Raw genomic sequence first — 25,033 nt, 5'->3', positions numbered from 1 at the left:
TGTCACTATAAGTTAAAAAAAAAGTGTGTGTTAGCCACAACGCATTTTTCTAACCTCTAAATGGGGTAAATAGTGATTTTTTTATCATATAGTTCATGTTTTCCATTAAAAATAATAGTATTTTAGCCAGACATGGTGGCACACACCTTTAATCCCAGCACTCAGGAAGCAGGGGCATGCTGATTCTATGAGTTTGAGGCCAGCCTGTTCTACACAGTAAGTTCCAAGACAGCCAGGACTATGTAGAGAGACCCTATCTCATAAAACAAACAAAAGGTATTTTCTGGTTTGTTATGTATTCTATCATGGATTTAATCATGAAGAGTATTTTAATATATGAAATTGTCCTGTTAAAAGATGAAGAATTAGTCGAAATGTCTTTTTTAAACCACTATATCTATATTTCTGTGTTTTACCAAGGATAAAATTCCTTTAAATAAATGACTAAAAAAGTTACTTTTTTATTCAAACTAAAGAAAGAACCAAGACCGCCCATATCACGTTTTCCTGTCGCAGTCACTCAGCCCTTCTGACTGGCTAGGTACCCAGTACAAGGGCCTCAGTGCTCTTGGGGCTAAGTGCTGGGATACGGGAGAAACAGAAATGCAGCTGCCGCCCTCAGAAGGGTGTCCAGCCTAGCACAAATCAGACCAAGTCAAGCAGGCTGCAGACAGCACCATGGGATGGATCATTATTGAAGCTGAGGAAAAGAGGGGGTGGTCTGGCATCTAGTCCTGCCTCCACTGAATGTCAGTCTGTTAGCACCTCTTCTAAGGAAGCCCGTCTCGCACACTCATTTTTTCCTTCATGGAGATCTAGAAGCTGCTGTGGTTCAGCGTATACAAAGTTCTTAGAGCAGCCCTTGGAGAAGGACTCAGTGAATAGTCACTGCATTCTAGCCATTATGTAGCCTAACCCTTTCAAGACTGTGTAGTGGCGACTTCCTGTGTAACTGTTTTGAAGCCTTTTTCTATGTCCTGAGGTTTCTAGCAGAGATATAATTGACTTTTCACATAGAAAGTAATATGTTCTTTTACTTATTAAAATAGTTTCACAGTAGCTGGTGAAAATTTCCACATAATTACTTTTATCCTACTTAAGGAATAATTATCCCTGCTAATGGGAACTATCATTATCATAATCATGATTATTATCCTAATCTAAAGCATTTATTAAGAATTTGATTTTAGCTTCTAACTAGGCTAACCCTTCTTCAAAGCAAGTTTGTAGCCTGTCCTGTGTTTTTATGCTCTAAGACAATAATAATGCCAGCCCAGCACAGGGCCAGCATCCAACCTGTTAGTCTTTCTCCAGGACCCTGATTGGTAAGTTTCTTTATACATGTTCATGTCTTTCCTAAGACTGTTTCATAACCCACCTCTTCCAGCGCATCCTGAGCCTTTAGGACTAAAAAGTTTATGTAGAAGCCTGATCTGGTAGTAGTTCCATTTATCTCTAAATTGATTCCCGGGGTAGTTGCTTCTTCTTCCTTTTTTTTTTTTTTTTTTTTTTTTTTTTTTTTGGTGGTTTTCTTTGGTTTTTGTCCTTATTCATTTGTCTATTGTGTATGTGGGTACAATCAACGTTTAGAGGACTACTCGGGGATGTCAGTTCTTTCCTTCCACTATGTGGTCAAACTTAGGTCTTTGGGCTTGGTGATAAGTGTCTTTACACACTGAGCTATCTCACTGGACCTTTCTTTCAGTTTTGAGAAAAGATCTCATAGTGTAGTCCTGACTGGCTTGGAACTTACTATAGATCAAACTGCCCTCAAACTTGGATAATCTTCCTGCTTCTGCCCTACAAGTGCTGAGGTTACAGGCATGAACCACTGTAGCACGAATAATAAGAACCCAAAGGCAGATATTGGAGTTCAAATTGAAGATCAGAAAAGCAAAGCAGCCAAGCCACTAGAGAGATCTTACCACTACCTAGGCTCAGACAAACAAAGGAGTGATCCTACCTCTGCAAATCCTCAGATTGAGAATGAGACCTGTCTCCTCCCATTTTATATTCATTTCTAGTGCTGGGATTAAAGGTGTACACCACTACCACCACATCTAACTAGTATGGCTGCTGGGATTAAAATGTGTGCCACCACTGCCTGGCCTGTATGGCCTAGTGTGGCTGCTTTGCACTGATCTTCAGGCAAGCTTTATTTATTAAAACACAAATAATATACCACTATAAACCATGACACCCAGCTATAAGAGTTTTTTTTATTTTTTCTTATGTGTGCGATATGTGTATGTGTGCTTTGCTTGCAGTATGTGTGGGGATGGTGCATACAGGTGCTCATGCATGTGGAGGCCTCGGATTGATATGTCTTTCTCAATCTCTGTCTACCATATTCTTCTGAGGAAGCATTTCTCAGTCAAACCCAGAGCTCTCTGATAAGGTTAGCCTCACTAGCCAACTTGCTCTTTGTCTTTTTGTCCTCTTGCTTATGTGACAAGCATTTTAACCACTGAGCCACCCCTATAGCTTGCAACTAGTGATTTTTATCTTTTTGTTTGTTTGTCTGTTTGTTTTAATTTTTGGAGACAGAGTCTCATTATGTAAGTCTGGGTGTCCTGGAGCTCACTATGTAGAATAGGCTATTAGGAAGAATCACAAAGGGGTGTGTGTGTGTGTGTGTGTGTGTGTGTAATCAATATTATATATATAAATAGGGATGCTGGGGAGAACAGACTCACAGGATCTAGAGAGCTGGGAAACTGGCCACACGCTGCAATCTTCACAACTCAAGAGAGAGCCTGCCCAACTTCTCTCTCCCATTTTAAGAGATCACAGCTACAGACAAGAAGCCATGCCTTCAGGCCGATGCGACAAAACTATTGGTGGAATGAATTCCCACAACACAGGCTAGCTTCAGATTCGCAAATATCCTCTTACCTCTGCTTCCTAAATTCTGGGATTAAGGGAATGCACCACCATGCCCGGCCCTCTAGATGATTTTTAAAAGATTACTTATGCTGGGGATGTGCTCAGTGATACAGTGCTTGCCTAGAATGCATGAGGCCCTGGGTTTAATCTGATGTTTGTGATTAATTTTTCACATAGAAATTAATATGCTCTTTATGCTATCAAAATGATTTCACAATAGCTGATGAAAATTTCCAAGGAAAAAAGTAAGTTTACTTTTGAATAATTTCAAACTTGGCAGAAAAGCTGCCACAGCAGTCCAGTGAGCTCCTGTATATTTTTTTCCAACTGACATTTTACTCCATCCATTCCAGTGCATGTACATATGTGCATCATTGTATATCGTCTTCTGATCCTTGAGAGTAAGTTGTGCGTGACATTCTGTTGCCTCTAAATACTTAGGTGTGGGATTCAGATACTAAGTACCTGTATGTAGCTCTCCAAATAAGGAAGTCAGCTTGATAAAACATGGCTATCTATTCCATGGGGCCCATGTACACTTCACTAACTGCCCAAACAATGTCCTTTTTAAAATGGTAATACATATGCATACATATACAGACAGTATAGCTATATAAGTACTTCTGGAAGTATGTGTGTATGCATGCACATGTGTGTATATATACAGGGAGATGTGCTGTCTGCCTTAGGTGCTGTGCTGAGTAGAAAAACACAGAGGGAAAGGAAAAAAGATGATAGGGTATGTTCCTGTCAGGCCTCTCCAGCCCACTCTGGAAAGCTCTTCAATATTTCACATGTGCGCACCCATGCTCACATCATTGACAGTTTTAAAGAGCCTATTTTCTAGTGGCCTCTAACATAGATCCACCCAAAGTTTGCTCCTAACAATTCAAGCCATGCATTCTTGGCAGGAAACCCACAGAAATGGCCTCATGCACTCCTTAGGAGATAGTGTTACAAGGAGCCGGGCCCCTTGTTTATCCCTGCTGCCCGTCTAGCTTACACCTGAAATAACCACACAGAAACTGTATTTATTAAAACGCTGCTTGACCCATTAGCTCTAGCTTCTTATTGGCTAATTCTTACATCATAATTTAACCCATTTCTATTAATCTGTGTGTCACCACGTGACTGTGGCTTACCGGCAAGATTCTAACCAGCATCCTTCTCAGGCAGAAGATCCATGGCGTCTCTCACTCTACCCTTCTTCCCAGCATTCAGTTCTGTCTTCTCCGCCTACCTAAGTTCCACCCTATCAATTAGGCCAAGGCAGTTTCTTTATGAACCCATGAAAGCAACACACAGCAGAAGGAACTCCTACACCAAGATAGTGTGGCAGTCTTCCTGCGCCAGTAGTGTTGACCCAAACACGAGCTTCTCATAATGTTTGCCAGGTTTCTCAACCTTAATTTTTCTTTTTTTTCTTTTTTATTAACATCTGTGGGAATGTTAATGTTAACTCCTGACCATGCCCACTGCTTCTGTGATGGCTACCAAATGTCTATCTGCTGTTTCTTCCACTGCTGTTCTACCATAAGGAGTAACTTCTTTTTCCTATTTATTTATGCATATCAATTTTTACTAAGAAGTTTTTACAAAAAAATCAGTGAATTGTGATCTGTTGTTTATTTTGATGCCAAAATTGTGATTTTCCTGGTCCTTTCATCTTAGCTCCATCATTCAGTCATGCTTTATCTTATTCAGTGAAAACATTTCAAGACTTACCCTGTACTTCCCCTGCCCCAGAATTGGCCACTTACTAAGGAGCCTGGTGTTCCTTCTAGTGGAGAATTGTATTAAGAACCACAGTTTGAAAATCCCAGCATGGAAGAGAGTGTGTATAAAGCCAGCCCTAACCAAGAAGGTATTTGCAGTTGATAACTGCAGGGACAGGAAAAAAATCAGCCAGTGAAGTTACACTGGATCTATCAACCACACTCCAAGGCAGGCTCTGTGTTCAAAAATAGTTACCAATATAAATCAGACCATGTTTTTTGTGTGCTTTTTTTTTTCTTTTGGGTTGGGGAGGAACGGTTTTGTTATTTGTCTTTTTGAAAGAGAAAAATGGAGTTGGGTAGGTAAGAGAGGAGTATCTAGGATGGAAAAAACATGAGCAATATATATGAAAAAATTTAATTTAAAATTGTGTTTTAAAAAGAATTGCAGTTTGAGCAGTTGAAGAGCTTACAGCAGACATGCTATTGATTGCTCATGGGTTCTTTGAGTAGAGAAAACTAAGGCATACTTTCTTGTATCTATGAATACGTGCACTCACACATATACATCTAAATGTACTTCCATAGCTAAATTGTATGTGCAATGTGAGTTTATGTATTTGTTATGAGGTCAGACTGATTCCTCCAAAACTCTGGTCTTTCTAGTACTCTCATTTCACAGTTGCAAATTGTGTGTGTGTGTGTGTGGTCTGTGTGTCTGTGTCTGTTTGTCTGTCTCTCTGTCTGTGTCCCCCTATCTGGATTCCCTGTAACAAGAACACCATATGGGTGCTGGGAACCGAACTCCTGTCCTGTGTGAGAGCAGCATGTGCTCTTGACTATTGAGCTATCTCTCCAGCCAAAAGAAGCCTATTTTTTCTTAACACATTGGTTTATTTGCTCAGTTAGTTTACTTCTTTACTCCTAGGACCTTAATTCCCAACCACACTGGCCATTTATTTCATACCTGTGTAGCCCCAAAACACAAATCAGAAATGTTCAAGGTTAAGGTTTGGATTTTCTCAGCTTTACTCTCCTTGTCTGTCAGATGGGAATTCATGAGGCAGTTTATGTACAGAAGTGTTTGGTGTATAAGAGCCTAAACACAGTATAATAGCTTTATTGTTGCCTTTATAGCTACTGAAAGATCATTGCTTCCAAAAAGAATAAGCAAAGAAGTTAAATAGGCATTTATTTTTTCAAAGAAGTGAAACAAACACCAACAAGCACAGGAGAATACACCCAGTGTCTGGGACCAGCCTCGACAAAAATATCACTCGCCAGGGTAGGGACATTGGGATTTAGAAATATTAGTAAGGAATACGAAGATGTGAAAATAATAAGACAGAAAAACATAAAATAGTATTGGGACGGAGTTCCAGTGAATACTGAAATCTCCCGCGTTTAATTTCCAATTGCTTAAAACACCCTGACTGTTGGGGCCCCTGTCGCTCCAACACAGATAATTACTTTCCCTAACTGGGCTGGTACTGAGTCGTGAGGAATAATCAGATGCAACTTACACGGTCATCATGGAAGGGCATCTCAGAGGTCTTTCTTCTGACTATGTCCCGTGTTTATTATTCAAACAGTTTATATACCATCACCTCAATTGAGTGGGAAAATACATTAGGCTGTCTGCTGGGTAGCCAGGTGAATGCCTTCTGTCACATTCACATCTACCTGTATGCTAGCTGTCACATAGGCCTGAATTAGCATCTCTATAAGATATCCTCCAAATTACAAAAGAAGTACCAAACACCCTGACCATTATGTCACCAGCTTCAGCCAACACCTCTCCTCAGGTGATCTACATTTATAACAAAAGAGAAAGGAGCAGCACATCCTGGCTATTGTTAGGCAGAGACAGCTTGTCTGCAGAGCTACCACCTCAGATTGGGCCTATGGCTTTTGTCCATACAGAAATATGGGCCTACACCTGACCCCAAGAGATAGGAGTAAGACAAAAAACTGCATTAAAATGATACAAGGAAATGAATAGACCAATTGAAGGTCGCTAGCTAGTCCATAGTTAAACATTCTGTTGCTAGAACAAAACAAGTCATGCTCATACCCTAGACCAAACATTCTATAGGCAAACCAGTCCCTGGGTGGAATCCAGTGTTATCTCCTTAAAATAATTGGAACATTAGTTGGATCCTTAGACTTCTGTTTGAAGTAGAAACATATCTACTTCTCTATTCCTGAAATACAAGCTCTGGCAATTAGCCAAACCTGTTGACAATAACCTTGAGAGAACAGAACTCTCTGTTCTAAATCTACTTGGGACCTTTGTTTGAGGTAGAAACACAATAACATTGAAGGAATAGAGGTAAGTTCCAACTCTCTGACCTTTGGTCAACTGTGGAAATAGACTCAGGTTTTTGGTCCACCACAACCCAGTATCACCAGTCAGGAGAACATACATTGAAGCCACAACAAGGGGTCATGTAATGGTCTGTCCTGTCTCTTTAAGAGACAAGACCCGTGCTGGGCAGTGGTGGCAGTGGCGCATGCCTTTAATCCCAGTACTCAGGAGGCAGAGGCAGGTGGATCTCTGTGAGTTCAAGGCCAGCCTGGTCTACAAGAGCTAGTTCCAGGACAGGCTCCAAAGCTACAGAGAAACCCTGTCTTGAAAAAAAACCAAAAAGAAAAGAAAAAAAGAGAGACAAGACCTGCCCACTCCCCCCCCCCATCCACCACTGAGGCAGGCGAATCTTCCTTCACCTTCCAGTCTGAGTTCTTCCTTTCCATCTCCCAAAGAGGTAGCTGTTGCCGTGGCTCCTCTCCCTCTCTCCCACCTCTGTTTCTTTCCTCATCCCCCTTCTCCTTCCCTCTCCCCTTCCCTAACCCACTAAATAAATATCCAACCTCACTCTGCATGGCTTGCCTGTCCTTTTGTCTCTCACCCACCAGGGCTGCGGGTCCTCATGAGACTTGCTGTTCTTGGTCTCTCACCCACTGCATGGCTCCCTGCCCAGGACTGGCTGCCTTCGTGGCCTGCCATGGTCTTGGGACCCACTGCCCACTACCACCACTCAGGGACTTGCAACATTTTACTTCTTTTACCATTACAAGTCATATGTGACATTCTTAGGTGGCTGTTACTTAAACAAAACAAAAAACCTACAAATAACTAGTGGAGAAATTGTAACCCCAATGCATTGTAGGAATGTAAAATGGTCTGATCTCTGTGGAAAGCAGTTTGCCAGGCTCTGAAAGAGCTAAACATAGAATTACCATGGGTGGGGGTGGGGGCGCTGGAGAGATGGCTCAGAGGTTAAGAGCATTGCTATTCCTCCAGAGGTCCTAAGTTGAACTCCCAGAAACCACATGGTGGCTCACAACCATTTGTAATGAGATCTGGTGCCCTCTTCTAGCATGTAGGGGATACATGCAGACAGAACACTGTATACATAATAAATTGCCTGCATGTATCCCTACATGCTAGAAGAGAGCACCAGATCTCATTACAAATGGTTGTGAGCCACCATGTGGTTTCTGGGAATTCAACTCAGGACCTTTAGAAGAGCAGGTAAAGCTCTTAACCACTGAGCCATCTCTCTAGCCCCATAAATCTTTAAAAAAAAAAAAAAGAATTACCACTCCAATTGATCCTGATCCAGCAATTCCAAGTGTGGTTACTAAGTATGCACCCCAGAGAACTGGGCAGAACAAACTTGTACACTGTTCACAGTGGCATTGTTAACCATAACCAAAAGGCAGAAACAACCCAGCAACAGCCATCAGCAGGCGAACCGATCAACATTGTGATTTAAACACAATGAAATATTCAGTCCTAAGGAAGGAAATGTTCCTTGTAAGCATCTTGCTTAATAAAACAAGCCAGGCACACAAGGACACATACTGAATGAGTCTAACTGTATAGGTACTTAGAATAAACTGATTCTTGGAGGCAAAAACTGAAGTAGCAGTTACTAGAGACTGCGTGGGGAGAATGGGGAGTTGTAATTTAATAGGTACAGAGTTTTTGAGATGATGAAGTAGTCTGGAAGGGGTTAGAGAAGACCTCAGTGGTAGAGTGCTTGCCTACCATGTGTGAGGCCTGCCACCTTGTCCCCCAACCCCTACTTAGTTCTGGCCAAAAACGGGTAATGGTTATATCATGTGGTGAGTACATTTACTACCAATGAATGCATTTATAAATGGTTGGAACTGTTAATATTTGCTATGTCTATTTTGACATGCACAAAGATTACTGACATCCTAAGATACAGTAATGTGAATAGCTCGTGCATAGTCTTGCATGAATACTTCCTTTCCCACAATGCCCTTGGCCATAGACAGTCATGTATCATGGAGCATCATTTCAGACAGTACAAAAGTGATCACAAAATGGGACTGAACTTCCTATTGCCTAGTGATTCACATGTGGTGATTCTGATATAAACACCCACCTTGCCATTTTATGAACGTATAGCACATGCAGTGTATACTCTATATGTGAGCGTTCTAGGTTTATCACTTGGATTTTAAAAGTATTGTGCCGTTTGCACAATGGAATGACCTCATGATACTTTTTCAAACTATATCCCTGCCATAAAGAGAAAATCATATTGACTGCCCTCCTGTCCTTCAGACTCAACTTTAAAAGGAATGCTAGGGAAAGACCGATTTGTGTGGTAAAGAGGAGTCATAGGAAAGGCAAATAGACCTAGTAAAGGGGTTGGCTGCTAGGTCAAATCAAGCCTGCAGTTTTTAATTTTTTATACTTACTTTTTTTTTTTTTTTTTGAGACAGTCTCACTACATAGCCTTGTCTTGCCTGGAGCTTACTATGTAGACCAGGCAATCTTGAACTCACAGAGATCTATCTACCTCTGCCTCCTGGGGGCTGGGATTAGAAGCACGTGCCATCATACCTGGCCAGATTTTTTTTTTCCATTTTTAAGGGGTATAAAAATCAACCAATATTTTTAAAAGTTTTCATGTCATGCACAACCCAAATTATTTACTATATAGGGCCTTTTACAGAAAAATTTTGTCAATACTTGGTTTAGAACATTGTTCTGGACCACATAATGCCCCTTCTACTGCACACATGCAACTGCATTGCCTGGATGCCTATGTTGATGACAAGACCCTAAGGATGATGGTATTTGGGCAGGAACCTTTGGAGACAGTTCCATTTAGCTGAGTTCATGAAGAATTAGTACCCTTATAGGATACCAAAAAGCTCCCTTTCCACCCTCATGTGAGGCTGCGTCAGGAAGCCAGCTTGCAAGTCAGAAAAAGCTCTTACCACAGCCAACCATGCTGCCTGCCACCCTGATGGCCACCAACCTCTGGAACTGTGAAAGAATTGACTTCTATTGTCTAGGGTATGAAGCCTGGGTAGCCCGAGGTACAGACCCCCTTCCTAGTGTTTCTGAGAGCAGCCTCTAGTCCCGTGTCTCATCTTACTGAACCTTTACCATTTCACTTCCTCCCTGCTGTAGGAAGAACGCTTGCCATAAAGCTTGGGCTCAGGAGTCCTTTGAAATAAATGGAGTGATAAACAGCAGGTTTCAAAGGACTGAGAAGAATGGGGTTTCTGCAATAGCTGCTTTCTTCTGTGCACCATCTGTTTCTCTTCGACTGTGACAAAAGTGACAGCTTTCCGTGCGCTGATAGTCCCCCTGCCTTTTAAAGTCAGACAGATGATGCTATTTATGTGTAAAGGTTTCTCTCTTGGACCCATTTGTTTCTCCAGCTTGAATTGCTATGTAAACTCCTGTGGCTAAACCACACAAGCCACCTACACACTACCTCCTCCCTGGCTTCAGATCAGGGACAGGACTCATGCCCATGGTGTGCAGTAGGGTCTAGCCCATAGCACATTGCCCCGATGAGGTACCTCTGCCCTCAGTGTTCCCTCACTGTGAACATGCATCTTTGAACACAGCATGAGACACTTGGGGGACAGGGAAGTGTCTTGGTTAACATATTGTTTGCCTAGCACATGCAAAACTCTCAATTCAAACCCCAGCTCTGTATAATCTAGCATTGTGGTGCCTGCCTGTAATCTAGCACCCAGGAGGTACAGACAGATGGATAAGAAATTCAGAGTCATCTTTAGCCAGCCTAGGACACAAACCCTGTGTTTAAGATTAAAGATACCTGGGGAAGCCCACCCTAGCCCTGCCCTCTGTCCTTTCTGAGTCTCAGTAATCACGATTACCACCTTTTTCCTTTTTTGCCTTGTATGACCTTTTTCACTGTTAAAAGTCAATATTATTTATTTATAATCTTGTTTAAAAAATCTTTATTAGTTTTTAACATTGCGATTTTTTTAAATATTTTATTTATTCACTACTTTTTGGTAAATTTAACAAGTTGTGCAACCAACATACCTTAATCTAGTTTTAGAACATTCTTTCACTATAATGTGATGCTTTTTGCTCTTCTATAGTTCACTGTACACCCAGCCCCTAGCCACCACTAATCTACTTTCTGTCTCCAGATTTGTCTTTTCTAGACAATGACCACTTACGTTTTGCTTCTTTTACACAGTATGACACATGTTTTATTTTGTTTTTTAACTCATTTAACTCGTTTATGTTGTAGTGCATACAGTTTTTTTTTCCTGGAGGTTGCTGAATCATATTCTGCTGTATGACTATATTATGTCACCACTTACTAGATATTTCAACTGTTTTAACTCTTATAAACTGTGATAGTTCTATGAATATTTGAATACAACCCTCTCCCTTTTTTTTTTCCCTGAAAAAGATTTCACTATATATCTTAGGCTGACCTCAAATTTGTGATCCTCCTGCCTCAGCCTTCTGAGTCCTGGGATTATATCCTACCATACTCAGCTTTAAACCTCTCTCTCTCTCTCGGTCTTTCTTTATAAAATAGATTCTTCTCTCATACAATCTGACCACACTCCCTCCACTCCTCCAGATCTCCCCACCTCTCCTCTCCCCCAGATCTACTTCCCTTCAGAAAAGAGCAGGCCTCCAAGAGAAAACAATCAAACATGTCTAAACAAGATACAATAATACAAGGCAAAAGTCCTCATATGGACTCATGACTAAACAAGATACAATAAAACAAGGCAAAAGTCCTAATATGGAGGCTCGACAAGGCAGCCCAGTTGGAGGAAAAGAGTTCCAATAGCAGGCAAAGGAGTCAGAGATATATCTACTCCCACTGTTAGGAGTCCCACAGAAACACCTAGCTAACAACCACAGCATATATGCAGAGAGCCTGGTGCAGACCTATGTTGGCCCTGTGCATGCTGCTTCAGTCTCTGAGCCAATGTGAGCCCTGCTAGTTGATTCAGTGGGTTGTGTTCTCTTGGTGTCCTCCATCCCCTCTGACTCCTACGATCTTTCCTCCTCCTCTTCCAAAGGGTTCCCTGAGCTGTGAAGGGAGGGACCTAATAGACATCTTCAATTTAGACTCTTTCTCTCTGCACAATGTCTGGCTGTGGCTCTCTGCGCCTGCTCCCATCTGCTGCTGGTGACACTAGACATGACACCCATCTATGAGTATAGCAGATTATCATTGGGAATCGTTTCATTGTTTGTTTGCCAGTCAAGTTTAGGGTTATCCTAGGTCTCTGGGATATCCAGTCTCCAGTTCCTGACCATCCAGACAGTATAGGGCATGGGCTCCCTCTCCTGGCGTGGACCTTAAATTAAATCAGACATTGGTTGACCACTCCCACAAGTTTTGCACCACTATTGCCCCAGCAGATCTTATGGGCAGGACAGACAGATTGTAGGTTGAAGGGGCGGGGGAGGGGGGGTTTTGGTGCTCAGGTTTCTCTTTTGACAGCCTGCAGAGAACCTTCCCACCCCAATGAGACAGGGGTGAAGGCTCATGCAAGCCTAGTTCAACCTTCCTCCATTCAATGAGTTCCTCTTATTCTTGATAGCTATTAAAACTGTATGTCTCTAGGTCTTAACTTGAAATAGCTGAATTGCAAGTCGTGGCTCATTCCTGTATCCTCAGTACTTAGGAGTCAGAGGCAGGAGGACAGTGACAGATTTATACCAGCCTGGCTATTTAGTGAATCCTAGACCAGCCAGGGCTACACTGTCTCCAGAACAAGTAAACAAAGAGAACTGAGCTGAACTCTTTGACATACTTGTCCTTTTCCTTCTCAAAATGCCTTCCTAAGCTACACTATCATAACTTCTATGAAAACTTTTTTATCATTTCTCTTTGAATCACTACCCTCTATTAGATAGGCGTCTTTCCATCTGGTGAAATAGTCCCAACTTTTGCTTTCAAAAACAAAAAAATTAGTTTTCATCAAATGTAAGAGGCATTATACCATACAGCCCTGGAACCAGACCTGAACTGGAACTGAGAAAACTTAATGATGGGACGTGGTCTGCTGAAGACCCTCTAGTCAAAGGAAAATATAACATTCCAATCCCACCCAGCCAGCAACCAGTGATCTTTTATTCTCTTCTCCTCTGCCTCCTCCTCCACCCCTGCCTTCTTGCTGGGACTGGTTCTAAATGTTAGTCAGCCCAGTGACTTTCCAGGGGAAGGTAACACCTTTCCTTTCCAAGGCACTGCACAGGACCCCTTGTCAGTGCCCATTCAACTCACCCACCATCCTCTGTAGGACTCCTCCTTGTTCCTGACCTCAGTTTGGATTTACGTTCATGGCCCAGAATCCTGCAGCTTAAGGAGGTAGCAGGTGTTCTTAGTCATCTGGTTTGTTATGTCAGTTTTCTGATTTCAGACCAGCATCTGTGCTTTTTGCTTTTATCTACTAGTCTCATGTTAATGATGTCCTTTTATGCTTTAAAGTACATGCCCTCTGTTTCCTTTTCTAGGATAAACTCTGCTAGCTAGTTCAAGGCCCCTAGCTGGGGTCTGATCTATTTAGAGCATAGTCTTGGGGACAGGACTACAGTATTAAGTGGCTGAATGCTGAGTGTGTGTTTTGTAATCGCTCATACTCTGTTTGCTCCCATTTCTGGGGTTCATAAGTCAGTATCGTAGTTAGGGTTTCTCTTGTTGTGCAGAGACACCATGGCCATGATAGCTCTTACAAAGGAAAACATTTAATTGGGTCTGGTTTACAGTTCAGAGGCTTACTTAGTCCATTGTCATCATGATGGGAAGCATAACAGTATACAGACAGACATGGTACTGGAGAAGGAGCTGAGAGCTTTACATCTGGATCTGAAGGCAGCGGGAAGAGACCAAGGCATACTTCCTCCAACAAGACCACAGCTCCTAATGGTACAACTTCCTATGAGCCTATGGGGTCATATTCTTTCAAACCACCATCTTCCATTTCCAGGCCCCTATAGACTTGTAGCCATATCATAATACAGAAATGCATTAAGTCCAACTTTAAAAGTCTCCATAGTCTATAATAGTCTAAATCCTGTAAAAGTCTAAAGTCTTTACTGAGACTCATGCAGTCTCTTAACTGTAACCCCCTGTAAAATCAAAATGAAAAGAAGATCACATACTTCCAACATAAAATGACACAAGCTACACATTATCATTCTAAACGGATAGAATAAGAGAAGCGTGAGAAAAAATTGGACCAAACAAAGCAAGACCAAAAACTAGCTGGGCAAACTCCAAATTCTGCATCTCCATGTCTTATGTTAAAGCACTCTTCAGATCTCGAGCTCTTTTCAGCTTTGTTGATTGCAGCACACTTCTTTCCTTGGGCTGGTTCCTCTCCCTGTTAGCACCTTTCCATGGCAGGTATCCCACAGCTCTGCACCTTCAACATTTTACCGTCTCCAAGGCAATCAAGGCTTCTCAGCTTCACACAGTGGCCTCTCTGGGCCACCATCCAGGGACACTCCCGACACACATCTGGCCCCCAATGGCTTTCCTTAGTCATGGGAGGAGATTCCATAAGCCCTTTCTTCAATTTTTTTTTTTTTTCGAGACAGGGTTTCTCTGTAGCTTTGGTGCCTGTCCCAGAACTAGCTCTTGTAGACCAGGCTGGCCTCGAACTCCCAGAGATCCGCCTGCCTCTGCCTCCCGAGTGCTGGGATTAAAGGCGTGCGCCACCACCACCCGGCCCCTTTCTTCTATTCTTGACTCTAGAGACAGCCATGTGGTTCTGGAGCTCGAACTCTGCTGCTGCTGTGGCCCGGTCTCTGCTCCTCACTCCATTGCATCTCCACCAGCCTTCTGCTCTGCATGGTTTCCTTCACCGCCTGAACTTGGCTGTCCTCAAACTCATGTAGTAGATCAGGCCGTCCGTGAATTGAGGATCTGCCTGCCTCTACCTTCCTAGTGCTGGAATTTAGGCGCTTACCACCGCACCTTGCTCTAAGCTTTCTTTAATTCCTTTTCACAAATTGGAAGCTTAACTGAGTGGGATCTTGCCCTGAGATCACCACTCGACATAACTTTAGATTATTGAGATTCACCTGCCTCTGTGGGGGCCACTAACATGACATAACCAATATTAAGTATTACAAAGAAGGGAACTGGGTCTAGTGAGCTGAGTGGGTTGAATTCCTTTGCTCCACAGATAGTTGTGGAGCTTGTTCCTGGGAAAAGCATTGGGCGCTTTGGGAAGACAAGAGATAAGGTAAATCATATATTCTTTTAAGATGATATAGAGTACAAAACACTGGAGGAGCTTCCTACTGGGGGTCTTTACACAGGATTTAGCAATAGCTGTAAAAAAATAATAATAAAATAAAATCCTACATCAGTGTCAGATAAAGAAGCTTACAAAATCCATGAAAAAGCAGCACGTCCTACGAGCTTAGATTCAGTATCAATAGGCTTTACTCAAAGCTTCACGGGCAGACTGAGACTCTTAGCATGGGCTTTGAAGGTGCTGCACTCTGGCCTTATTGTGGCTAATGAAAAAGCACCAGGAAAGCAGAAAGTACTCCTGCTCTTGACAGTATAAAATTCTTATTATTTTTAGAGAATAGTAACCATGCATTTATGAAGTTCTTTGTCAGGGCAATTTAGTTAATAGCTATGTAAATGACTACTTCTTTCATCATGTAGGTGGATTGCTCCATGTACACTTTCTGAGAAAGAATGTAAGTGCTAGAAACTGTTGTCTCTGCAGATGGAAAGAAGCAAAAGTGAAGGCTGGGATGCTGTATCTTTGCTACTAGGTGTTGGGATAAGACAGAAAACAGTGCATAGTAGTCTTCTCAGTTTACTGAGTCGGATTTCTAGCACATCAACTCACCGACCATGGAGGGCATGGGAAACAGTGTCTCTTGGGTTTGGCTCATGAAAAAAGGATCAACTAGAGTGGGATGGGAGGGTGCTGCAGTTCATGTTATAGCCACAAGTTCCCCTGCATGGGGACAACATCTATAAGATACGTAGTGGCAGTTTAAAAGGTTGTCATTTTTACAGCATAAAAACAGGCAGTGTCAAAGCTCTTTTGGTTCTAGCTGCCTCCTGTGAGCCGCAAGACAGCTTTTCTCCTCACAGAGGGTGTAAGCCTGGGCTCGGGGAAGAAGTCATGAGTGCCCTACCATAAACACCTGCCTGATGAATGGTCTACACCTCTTCCTCCCTTGAATTCATCCTGCCCACCTGTGCTTTAACCTCACATTCTCGTTCTTGAAATGTCCTCAGATCCCAGCTGTGACACCAATTGCATTCAGATTCTTGGTGACGGATCCTAAGCATCCCATCCAGCGGCTCCTGCGGGCTGGCCCATAAGCTGAGCCTCGTATGCGTCTCTGCAGGACTGCTGTAATACCTGGGTTTTGGTCAGCGAGCCCTTTTCTGAGCTGTGCTACAGCCATTGAGAACAGAGATGGGCGGTTGTGGCTGGGCAGGCACTGCAGACTGTAATGCCTCTTTCCACGTGCTCCTTTGTTTGCTCTTACATCTTTTTCCTTTCCCTGCAGGTGCAGAGCGAAGACAGTGTGCTTCTGTTTGTTATTGCCTGGACAATCACAGAAATTATCCGTTACTCCTTTTACACATTCAGTCTATTAAACCATTTGCCTTACATCATCAAATGGGCCAGGTAAAGCGAAGACTAACTTTGAAAGCATCCATCACTGTATTCTCCTCTCATCACCTCAGTATTGCCTCCAACTCCCCCAAACTCGAACTGAATGAGATGGAGGGGTCTCACCAGAATGGTCTTGACTTTCATCTATAGAAACAGTTCTGCAGTCTCTGCTTTACTTATTTTTATGGAAATCAGTTCTTTTCTGTTAATTTATTCAGTAGAGATTTAATATCTGGTCTTTGTCCTTATTCGATTTAGCTGATGAACTTGTCCCATTTTTGTGATTTCTGGTTCATATCTACCTCTCTTAGTCTTGTTTTTTCAAGAAACTATGATTTTTAAGGTCATTTTTACTTAATAGCAAACATTATGTTGTTTTCTCAGCTTATGAGTTTTATTTTGCTTTGATCATTTTAAGAATTCAATTAAGAATTCAGCACAGTGATTCACACCTTTGTAATTCCCAGAACTTAGGAGGCTGAGACAGGAGAATTGCCCTAAATTCTGGCCACAGAATGAGATCCTTGTCTCAGTCACAATAACAAAATTCCATTATGACTTTGGCAAAAGACTGATGGCACATCTGTCTGTCCAGTTACGGTTTTGTGCCTGAAGGACTGTGGGGTGAGGAGGGCACAGCAAAAAGCTCCAGACTCACTTTGGAGCTGAGACTGCTCATTTCCTGGGAGGGAAACAGCTGTTGTTCAGTGATTACATTAGGAACAGCATCCAGTTCCAACATTTCAGGTATATGAGCCTCTTTTATTATATTCTGAAATAATTATATTCAGGAAAAAGGGGAACTAACAGCTCCCAACAACCCACCTGCACCGCCACTGTGCCGGCTGTCTGTCTGTGGGGATGGTTGTTGGCTGGGCCTTGGCTTTACTCTTGGAGAATTCTTTTTTTAATTGTGCATACAGTGTTCTGGCGTGGCACCAGATCTCATTATAAATGGTTGTGAGCTACCATGTGAGTGCTGGGAATGGAACCCAGGTCCTCTGGAAGAACAGTGTTTTTAATCTCTTCAGCCCCTCTTGGAGAGTTTTTTGGCTCATTTTCCTCTGTGGTCTATGAACAATTCTTTACCACTACCCTGCCTAATGAGCTAGGTTGGCAACAGAGAATATGGCTTCTTTCTTAGCAGATTCTTGTGCCTGGAAGTTTTGTCCAGGTTAATCTTGAGCCATGAACAGGCACTGGTTTCTTAAATCAAAGCTGGCAGTTTCCACAGGGATAGTGATGCCGTAGAATAGTTTGTAGGCCAGTCCTGTGCTAGTAGCACCTGCCCTCTGAATTCTTTTTGTTTCATATGTATGAATGTTTTGCCTGCAGGCATGTATGTGTACCACATGTGTGCCTAATGCCTGCAGAAGTCAGAGGGTTTTGGATATCTTGGAACTGTAATTATGGATAGCTATGAGCCACCATGTGGGTGCTAGGAATTGAACCCTGGTCCTCTGTAAGAGCAGCAAGTCCTCTTAACCACTGAACCTCTCTCCAGCTCTTCTGAATTCTTTTAAAACAGATAAAACTTTTTTGGGTGTTTTTTTTTTGTTTTTTTTTTTTTTTTTATTGAGACAGGGTTTCTCTGTAGCTTTGGAGCCTATCCTGGAACTTACTGTGTAGACCAGGCTGGCCTCAAACTCATGGCGATCCTCCTGTCTCTGCCTCTTGAGTGCTGGGACTAAAGGCATTCACCACCACCTCCCAGCCAGATAAAACTTTTTAAAGTGAGAATAATTGTACGAGCCTCTGATGCAGCAGTAATAGTATAATTGTGTGGGTTTGTTTGTAAAATTAAAGGCTATTAGAAATTTAATGTTAAAATTAGTCAAGATTCTGTTTTCACAGTAGCGTGTATAGGCATTTGGGAAACAGCAGAAAGTACATGTGTAATGTGCTGTTTCCTTCAGTCCACACGCAGCTTGGTGTGCCCTAGGAATTCCTGGGTAGCTGTTCCACCTCCTTCTTCTGTGCCTCCATGAGGAAGGCCTCTCGTTATGTCTTAATGCCCCTTTGTTGGTCTCAAGAGGCGTGTTCTGAAGAAGACAAGTTTTGAGGCTGGCTAAACACATTGACTTTGCTTTAGAACATTTAGAAACATGTACCTACAATGGGCCCTTTTCAAATTGCCTGGTAAAGGCTGAATCTAAACAGGTGATCAGGAAATGCAGAGACAATAGCTTTCTGAGAAGACAGTGCTTCTAAACATGGCTTGGAGCCACACAGTGAGGTTTTGCTTTGTTGCAGGTACACGCTTTTCATCGTGCTGTACCCAATGGGGGTGTCGGGAGAGTTGCTTACAATATACGCAGCTCTGCCCTTTGTCCGGCAGGCTGGCCTGTACTCCATCAGCTTACCTAACAAATACAACTTCTCCTTTGACTACTATGCATTCCTGATTCTGGTAATGATCTCCTACATTCCACGTAAGTATATTTATGTGCAAAAGTCAGCTCTACAGTAACTAGAGTTACATCTTTGCTTGTCTTTGCTTTATATCTAATATAAATCTCATTGTTGGGAACACTTTGGTTTTCATTGATCACCAACTGTCAGAAGTAATTTTCTCTGGTAGTAATTGAATAAGATGAGCCTTCTTAGTGTGTGGTCTGAGACACTGAAGAGGAGGCTAGGTCGGCCCCTATTAGGGAAAGTGTTGAGGAGAAAGCAGAGAGCCACTGAAGGCCTTACCTTGCTTTATTCTCCTATCTCTTAAGAATTGTTTTATTATGGTTTGTGAAACACATTGTAAAAGATGTTTGCTTCGCTTGCTATATCAAAATAGGCAGCTCTGCTTCATTTCCAGAGCTTAGAAGCTGACTAGAAGAAACAAATAACAAAATGAAAACAAATGCTCTATTTTTCTACATTTCTCGTTTTCTTGTTGAGCACAAAACCCTCAGAATAGGACACAGTGTTCCCTTCAGTGTGGTTTCCAGTTATTCTAATAGAGCGACTGATGGCTTAAATGTACGGAAAATTCAATGTACCTCTGAGTACAAGGGACGGACCGGGAAGGGCACATCTGGCAGTGCCATCGGATCTTGTTGCTGTCACGAGGAGTGTTTTCCTCAGTGTGACTCCTCTGGTTGATCTCTGCGTTCCAGAAAGGACCTGTCGGACTCAAGGACAGCCCCAGCTAACTCGTCTTCTTCTCATTCCGCTATACTGTAGCCACTGTAACTCTGAATCTCCCGTAAACCCCACTAAGTTCACACAGGGATAGATTTTATTTCTTTAGCCCCCAGCATTATCTGAGTGAGTCATCCTGTGTTTGTGTCCCTCTGTGGAAAATTTCATTTTACGCATTGTGAGGAAGGGAAAAAACTCCATCCAGATTTCATCTGCACATTTGTCTTGAAGAAATTCTTGAACACAGCAATCCTGTTTTATGGTTTGGTTTCCCTTCTATTCATTCCCAAACCCTCCCCTTTTGTGCTGGGTCCCTGGCAGCTAACAGCCATTTCTCTTCACATGGGAAAGGGCCTGGATGTTGAAACAAAAGACAAATCTGGAAGAGTAAAAATGTGCATTACGCAAATGAACGTTTTTTTTCACCTTTCAACGTTTGCTTCCTGGAGCTTCGTTTTTTCAGCTCCAAAGCAGCAATGAACAGCAGTGGTTTTACTACTCTCAGAATAGCAACCCCGTGGGCACCTCGGTTGTTTGTTTCTATTCTGATAAGCAGGAGATATGCCCCACACTGTGTGACTAGGAAGGGCAGGGAAGGTGGCATGGACACACCTCTGCGAGAACTTCCACACTGATGGTGGTCCAGAGTCCAGCTCAGCGTTCCTGCCAGAGTCCCACTGCTGGTAAGGCCTCCCTCCATCTAGGAGCAGTTCTCAAGGCGGCCTCCCTCTGCTCTCCCTGGTAGCCATCCTTGCCAAGCCTTCCTGATGGCCTGTTGCTGGACTGACTAGCAGGTCAGGCATGAGCAGCCCTCTGTGATACTGGGGCCCTGGTGGAAACTACAGCCAGCACTGTGGGGTCTTCCATCTTGACCTTCAGGGAGAGGGGAGCAAGCACAGACCTAAGGGCAGAACTCGCTCTCATTCTCGTTCATCTTTGAGGAGTGGGATTGTTGGGCCTTAGCACATAGCCTCTACAACTAGCCCGTGTCTGCAGCCCTGAACTAGATTCACTGTCTTTTCACTTACATGTTTACTTTTTATTTATAAGGAGCACACGTATGAAGTCATAGGACAAGAGTGAAGAGTTACTTCTCTTTCCATGTGACTGGGATCACAGTCATGTGTCAGGCTTGCTTAGCAAGCCCCTTTATCCACCAAGTCATCAAGATTGATTTTTAGTTATAGGCAGGCCATGTCCCTTAAGAGGCCAGAGGCATCAGATCCTCTGAAGCTAGAATTAGCTGTCCCACATGGGTGCTGGGAACCAAACTCTGGTACTCTACAAGAGAAACATAATGCCTTTTACAGCTGACCGGTCTCTCCAGGCACGGAACTCAGCTTTCCTAACCTTAGGTCTCTCCTCCTCCCTCCTTTCTGCTCTCCAGTTCAGAACCAACAGAAGATAGTAGATTTCTCAGTTGCCTATTCAGGTTAGTATCTTCTTCAAGGCTTTCTTTCATCAGTATGGCTAGATGTAGTTAAAGTAGCCATGTGTCCTGAATACTGAGGATTGACTTTCTACATGGGCACCCCAGCCTCCAATCCACATCCTCTGCCCATTACTCCAACCCCCTTGCCAAACATCCTCTAGGGAGGCAGTCTCCTCTAAAATCAATACCAAGGACAGAAGGCTTTCCAGTACCCAAAATACTGGCTTCCCTTCTACACCCCCAGTGCTGCTTTGTTATATCTGTGGCCCTCTTCTCCCTCCTCATTCTGCCTGTCATAGATGAGCCTTGCTCAGTATGTGCCCTGAGGTGATGGCTGTGGCCCTACCCCCAAGCAGTGCAGAGCCCAGGACTCCCTGTGAGCACCCAGGCACGTTGTTTGCCCTCTCTGCAGCTGTGATTTCCTCTCCTGAAATCGGGAAGACTCCATCACATGTCTTTCTCTGGGGTTCTGAAATTAACTAGAATAAACGTGGTTAGTGGGGCGTAAGCAGGTTTTGGGCCCATTGCTCAGCAACAGAAACTTGCCTCGTGTGACACTGTGTCCAGTCTCCAGCATGGATGATAACTATTTGGTGACCTCTGGCATCTTGACTCTTGTGGTAGTGGCAATAGTGTCTGCCATTCCACTCCACACTGCTTTCCCTTCAGCTGGAGCAGGAGAGTCCCCATATTGTTCCTCCCTCTCCATGCCTGTTTCATTGGTGCCATTGGTCACCGTCTGAAGCCGTGCTTTGAGTGCGTGAGTGGAGCTTCCAAAGGCGCCTAAGCCACTGTTCTCTTCTTGTCTTCCAGTTTTCCCCCAGCTGTACTTCCACATGCTCCACCAGAGAAGAAAGGTCCTCTCTCGCACTGAAGAACACAAGAAGTTTGACTAGCTCTACCCGAAACCAAACTTTTCAAAGATCAAAAAATGCTGCAGACTTTTTGAGTTCCCAGTACATTTCATAGAAAATAAGTAAGAACTATTTTTAAAATATTAAAAACAAAATAAGAACCAAAATCCAGTGTCACATGGGCCTGGGATTTTATAAAAAATAAAATAAAGATAAAAATGCAGAAAGCTGTTAGTTCAAGCATCCTAGCTGGTCCTTTCAGCATGCTATAACCAGGAGTTCCCAGTGTCTGTAATGGTCCTAGAAGGGGTTGGTGTTTATCTCCTCCGTGTCCTTCATATACCTGACAGACAGAGACCTGTAACACTGAGTTCTCGAGAGATGCAGTCTGCAGTGTGTTTAGCATTCCCTTCTCAAAGTGCTTGACAGCATGCTGGAAACTCTCTGTGATTAAGAAGCGGCAGTTTATCCTCTGGAATGCTCTGAAGTTCTGGCTAGGACCTAGCCCTCATATCTAGTGAATGAATTATAAGATGTATATGCCTGTGAAGCTTCGGGTAGTGCCTGTAACCAGAAAGCCACTAAAAGCCTAAGTCTTTCATTTGTTCTCAATTGACTCATTACTTCCTGCCACTAAGAACTGTGCTTGGAGTTAGTAAGTCTGTATACTGTAAAGACCCTTACCTGGGCTTAGCTTCTATAGGTTCTAACAAGCCAAGGTGTGAGAGGGGAGGCTCGGTACCTAGTAAATGCCCAGTACCTCCATTGTACCCAGCTCAGAGAACAGATGTATACTGGCCCAGAGCTATTCTCATTGCCAGACTCGAAGCCCACATTACACAGGAGGAGGAAATCTGTAGTTACCACTATAATTCAGAAAAGCATTCAGAAATAGATATAAATCTATACTTACTTTTTATTTTAGCTTTTGACTCTTCTGTTTGGATACTTTTCCTGATTGTGGCCCTGTGTTAATTCCCACTGCCTTGTAAGTTCAGTGACACACATGTCAGAGCAGCCCCCAGCTGGCTTTCGACTGTGGGCATTGTCTAAGGAGTCTTCCCAGCACTGAATTGCCTAGCTGTCTATGGAAGTCCCTTTAGGAAAGGTTTGGAGGAGACAGGCAAAACTTGAGTTACTGCCCTGCCCGCCGCTCCTCACAGTGCACTCAACAAACTGTCCTTTTAAAAATAGAAAGCAAAGTTCTAATGAAAATGCCAGGCCCGAGTTTAGATGTGCACCTGATTTTAGACAGCACATTAATAGGATCTCGTCCCTTGTTTTCTTTTCTGTTTAAGACTTTAAAAATCTTGCCATTGTCATTTAGAATATAATTGTTCCAATCAGAAGAATATAATGAAAACTACATTTTTAAATGTGTATTTTCATAGGAGCTTGAAAAACCAATGCAGGCAGGTGTGTAATAAGTTATTGTCAAAGGGAACATTAGAATTCTGCCTCCAGTCAGCTCTCTTAACTTGGCTGTGTTTAAATCACAATCTATTCTGGTATTTGATAGACAAATATGTGGGAAAGATTTTCTTCAACTTTTTATTCCTCCAAACTGTACTTCTGTAAAACAGAGTCAACTTAGGTTTGTCAGTCTTGTGTCTGACGAAGATTGTCACAGTTGTGTCGGAATGGCTGCAGGAGGCGACGTGAGAAGCAAACTATCCAGCCCAAGGACAGGGTCTCCCTGGGGCCTTCTGCATCGGCTGAACTACATCGGATTGAGTGTGGGTGATGAGAACACAGTCACCGGTTTCCTTCAGAAAGGGTCTCAATCCAGTGTCTTCTGGACATGAGCACTGAAGGCACAGCCAGTGTGTGCAGCTGTCTGTCAGTCACCTCTCTTGGTAGCTGGCTTTTAGTGTTTTGTTTTTTTTCCTTTCCTTTTTCATCCCTAACATGAATTAATTTCTTCTTTGGAATTAAGGTAATTTTGTTCTTTTATAAATTGAGAACATCCAGTCCCTCCAAGTGTCACGTCTAATAGTGAGGTGACTGAGGAAGGTGCTTCTCAGGGTCTTCAAAGGGTACTTTCAGACTTAAGAGTCGGAGGCATCATCTTCCCCACACCTGTGATGGTCTCAGATCTTCCCAAGGGGCCCTCTTGAAGGGAAGGATTCTTTGAGGTGCACAGCAGTGCTCTGTAGACTCGTATTGTTAATCTGCATCGTGCTGAGGTGGGGACCACTCACTGCACGTTCTGCTCCGTAATCAGAGGCCCCCTGGAGTTAGTCACGGAATAAGCGCTGTTCCTCTAAAAGCCAACTGAGCAAGAGGATGATGCAGCCAGCACCAGCCCGAGAGGCAGACGAGGGATCGCTCCTGCTGGCTTTTCATTTCTAATAAAAGCTGGTGTCACTGTGGTCCGTCTGAAAATCACATTCAGTTTTGAGTTTCAGATCAACCATTATGAAACATCAAAGTCAGTACATACTGCTCCTTTGAAATTTGGGTGAAAAAAATTATACAACCATATATATAATCATTTTTGTATTTTTTCTATGTTGTGAAAACCAAAATTGTAATTTTATAAGTCTTTGATTCACTAAAATTATATAATTTAAATGTATTTTTTGTATATTTAGAAATAAGAAGCTCAAAGACTATGCTTAACTTTCTATGCATGCATTTGAAAGCTGTTTTTATCTGATATTAATGTAGTAGGTTATACTCATCAAACACTGATCTATGTTGCATTCAAAATAAACTGGTGTGTGCTCTGCCTGGGTCTGATCTGGGCCATGTTGCAAGAATGTGGAAACTCCCCTTCCATTACAGACTCCAGCTTGTTCTTTGATGATTTTCAAATCTGTTTCTGATATTACCACTTTTGTACTTACAGAAAAAATAGACTTTATTAAGATGTTTCTTTCTGCCAGTTAGTGTTCGGGTTCACCAAGGCAGGCTGCCAACAGGCTGCATGCACAAGACTGCGAGTCCCCCGCCCCCCAGCTGAGGAACCAGAAGTCTACAACATTAATCAGTAAGAAGTGAAGATCAAAGATCCTTTGCCCTAGAATGGGGTTTTTGTTTATTTGTTTGGGGGGTTT

At 42.9% G+C, this 25,033-nt stretch overlaps 1 protein-coding gene across 1 annotated transcript in view; it reads left to right on the top strand.

Moving 5' to 3' along the window:
• Hacd2 (3-hydroxyacyl-CoA dehydratase 2) overlaps positions 1-24,705 on the top strand; it is a 92,483-nt gene extending 67,778 nt beyond the window's left edge. Inside the window, exons 5-7 of the mRNA XM_057765317.1 lie at positions 16,441-16,562; positions 18,804-18,982; positions 21,934-24,705. Coding sequence (XP_057621300.1) covers positions 16,441-16,562; positions 18,804-18,982; positions 21,934-22,016 — 384 coding nt within the window. The 3' untranslated portion in view covers positions 22,017-24,705. The remainder of the gene's footprint in view (positions 1-16,440; positions 16,563-18,803; positions 18,983-21,933) is intronic.
• The last annotated feature ends 328 nt before the right edge of the window (positions 24,706-25,033 follow it).

Source organism: Chionomys nivalis, chromosome 3 (assembly GCF_950005125.1).
Source record: "Chionomys nivalis chromosome 3, mChiNiv1.1, whole genome shotgun sequence".
In the NCBI taxonomy this organism is placed as follows: Eukaryota; Metazoa; Chordata; class Mammalia; order Rodentia; family Cricetidae; genus Chionomys; species Chionomys nivalis.
Note: the sequence above shows the minus strand (reverse complement) of the source record. Positions and strands in the feature narration are given on the sequence as shown.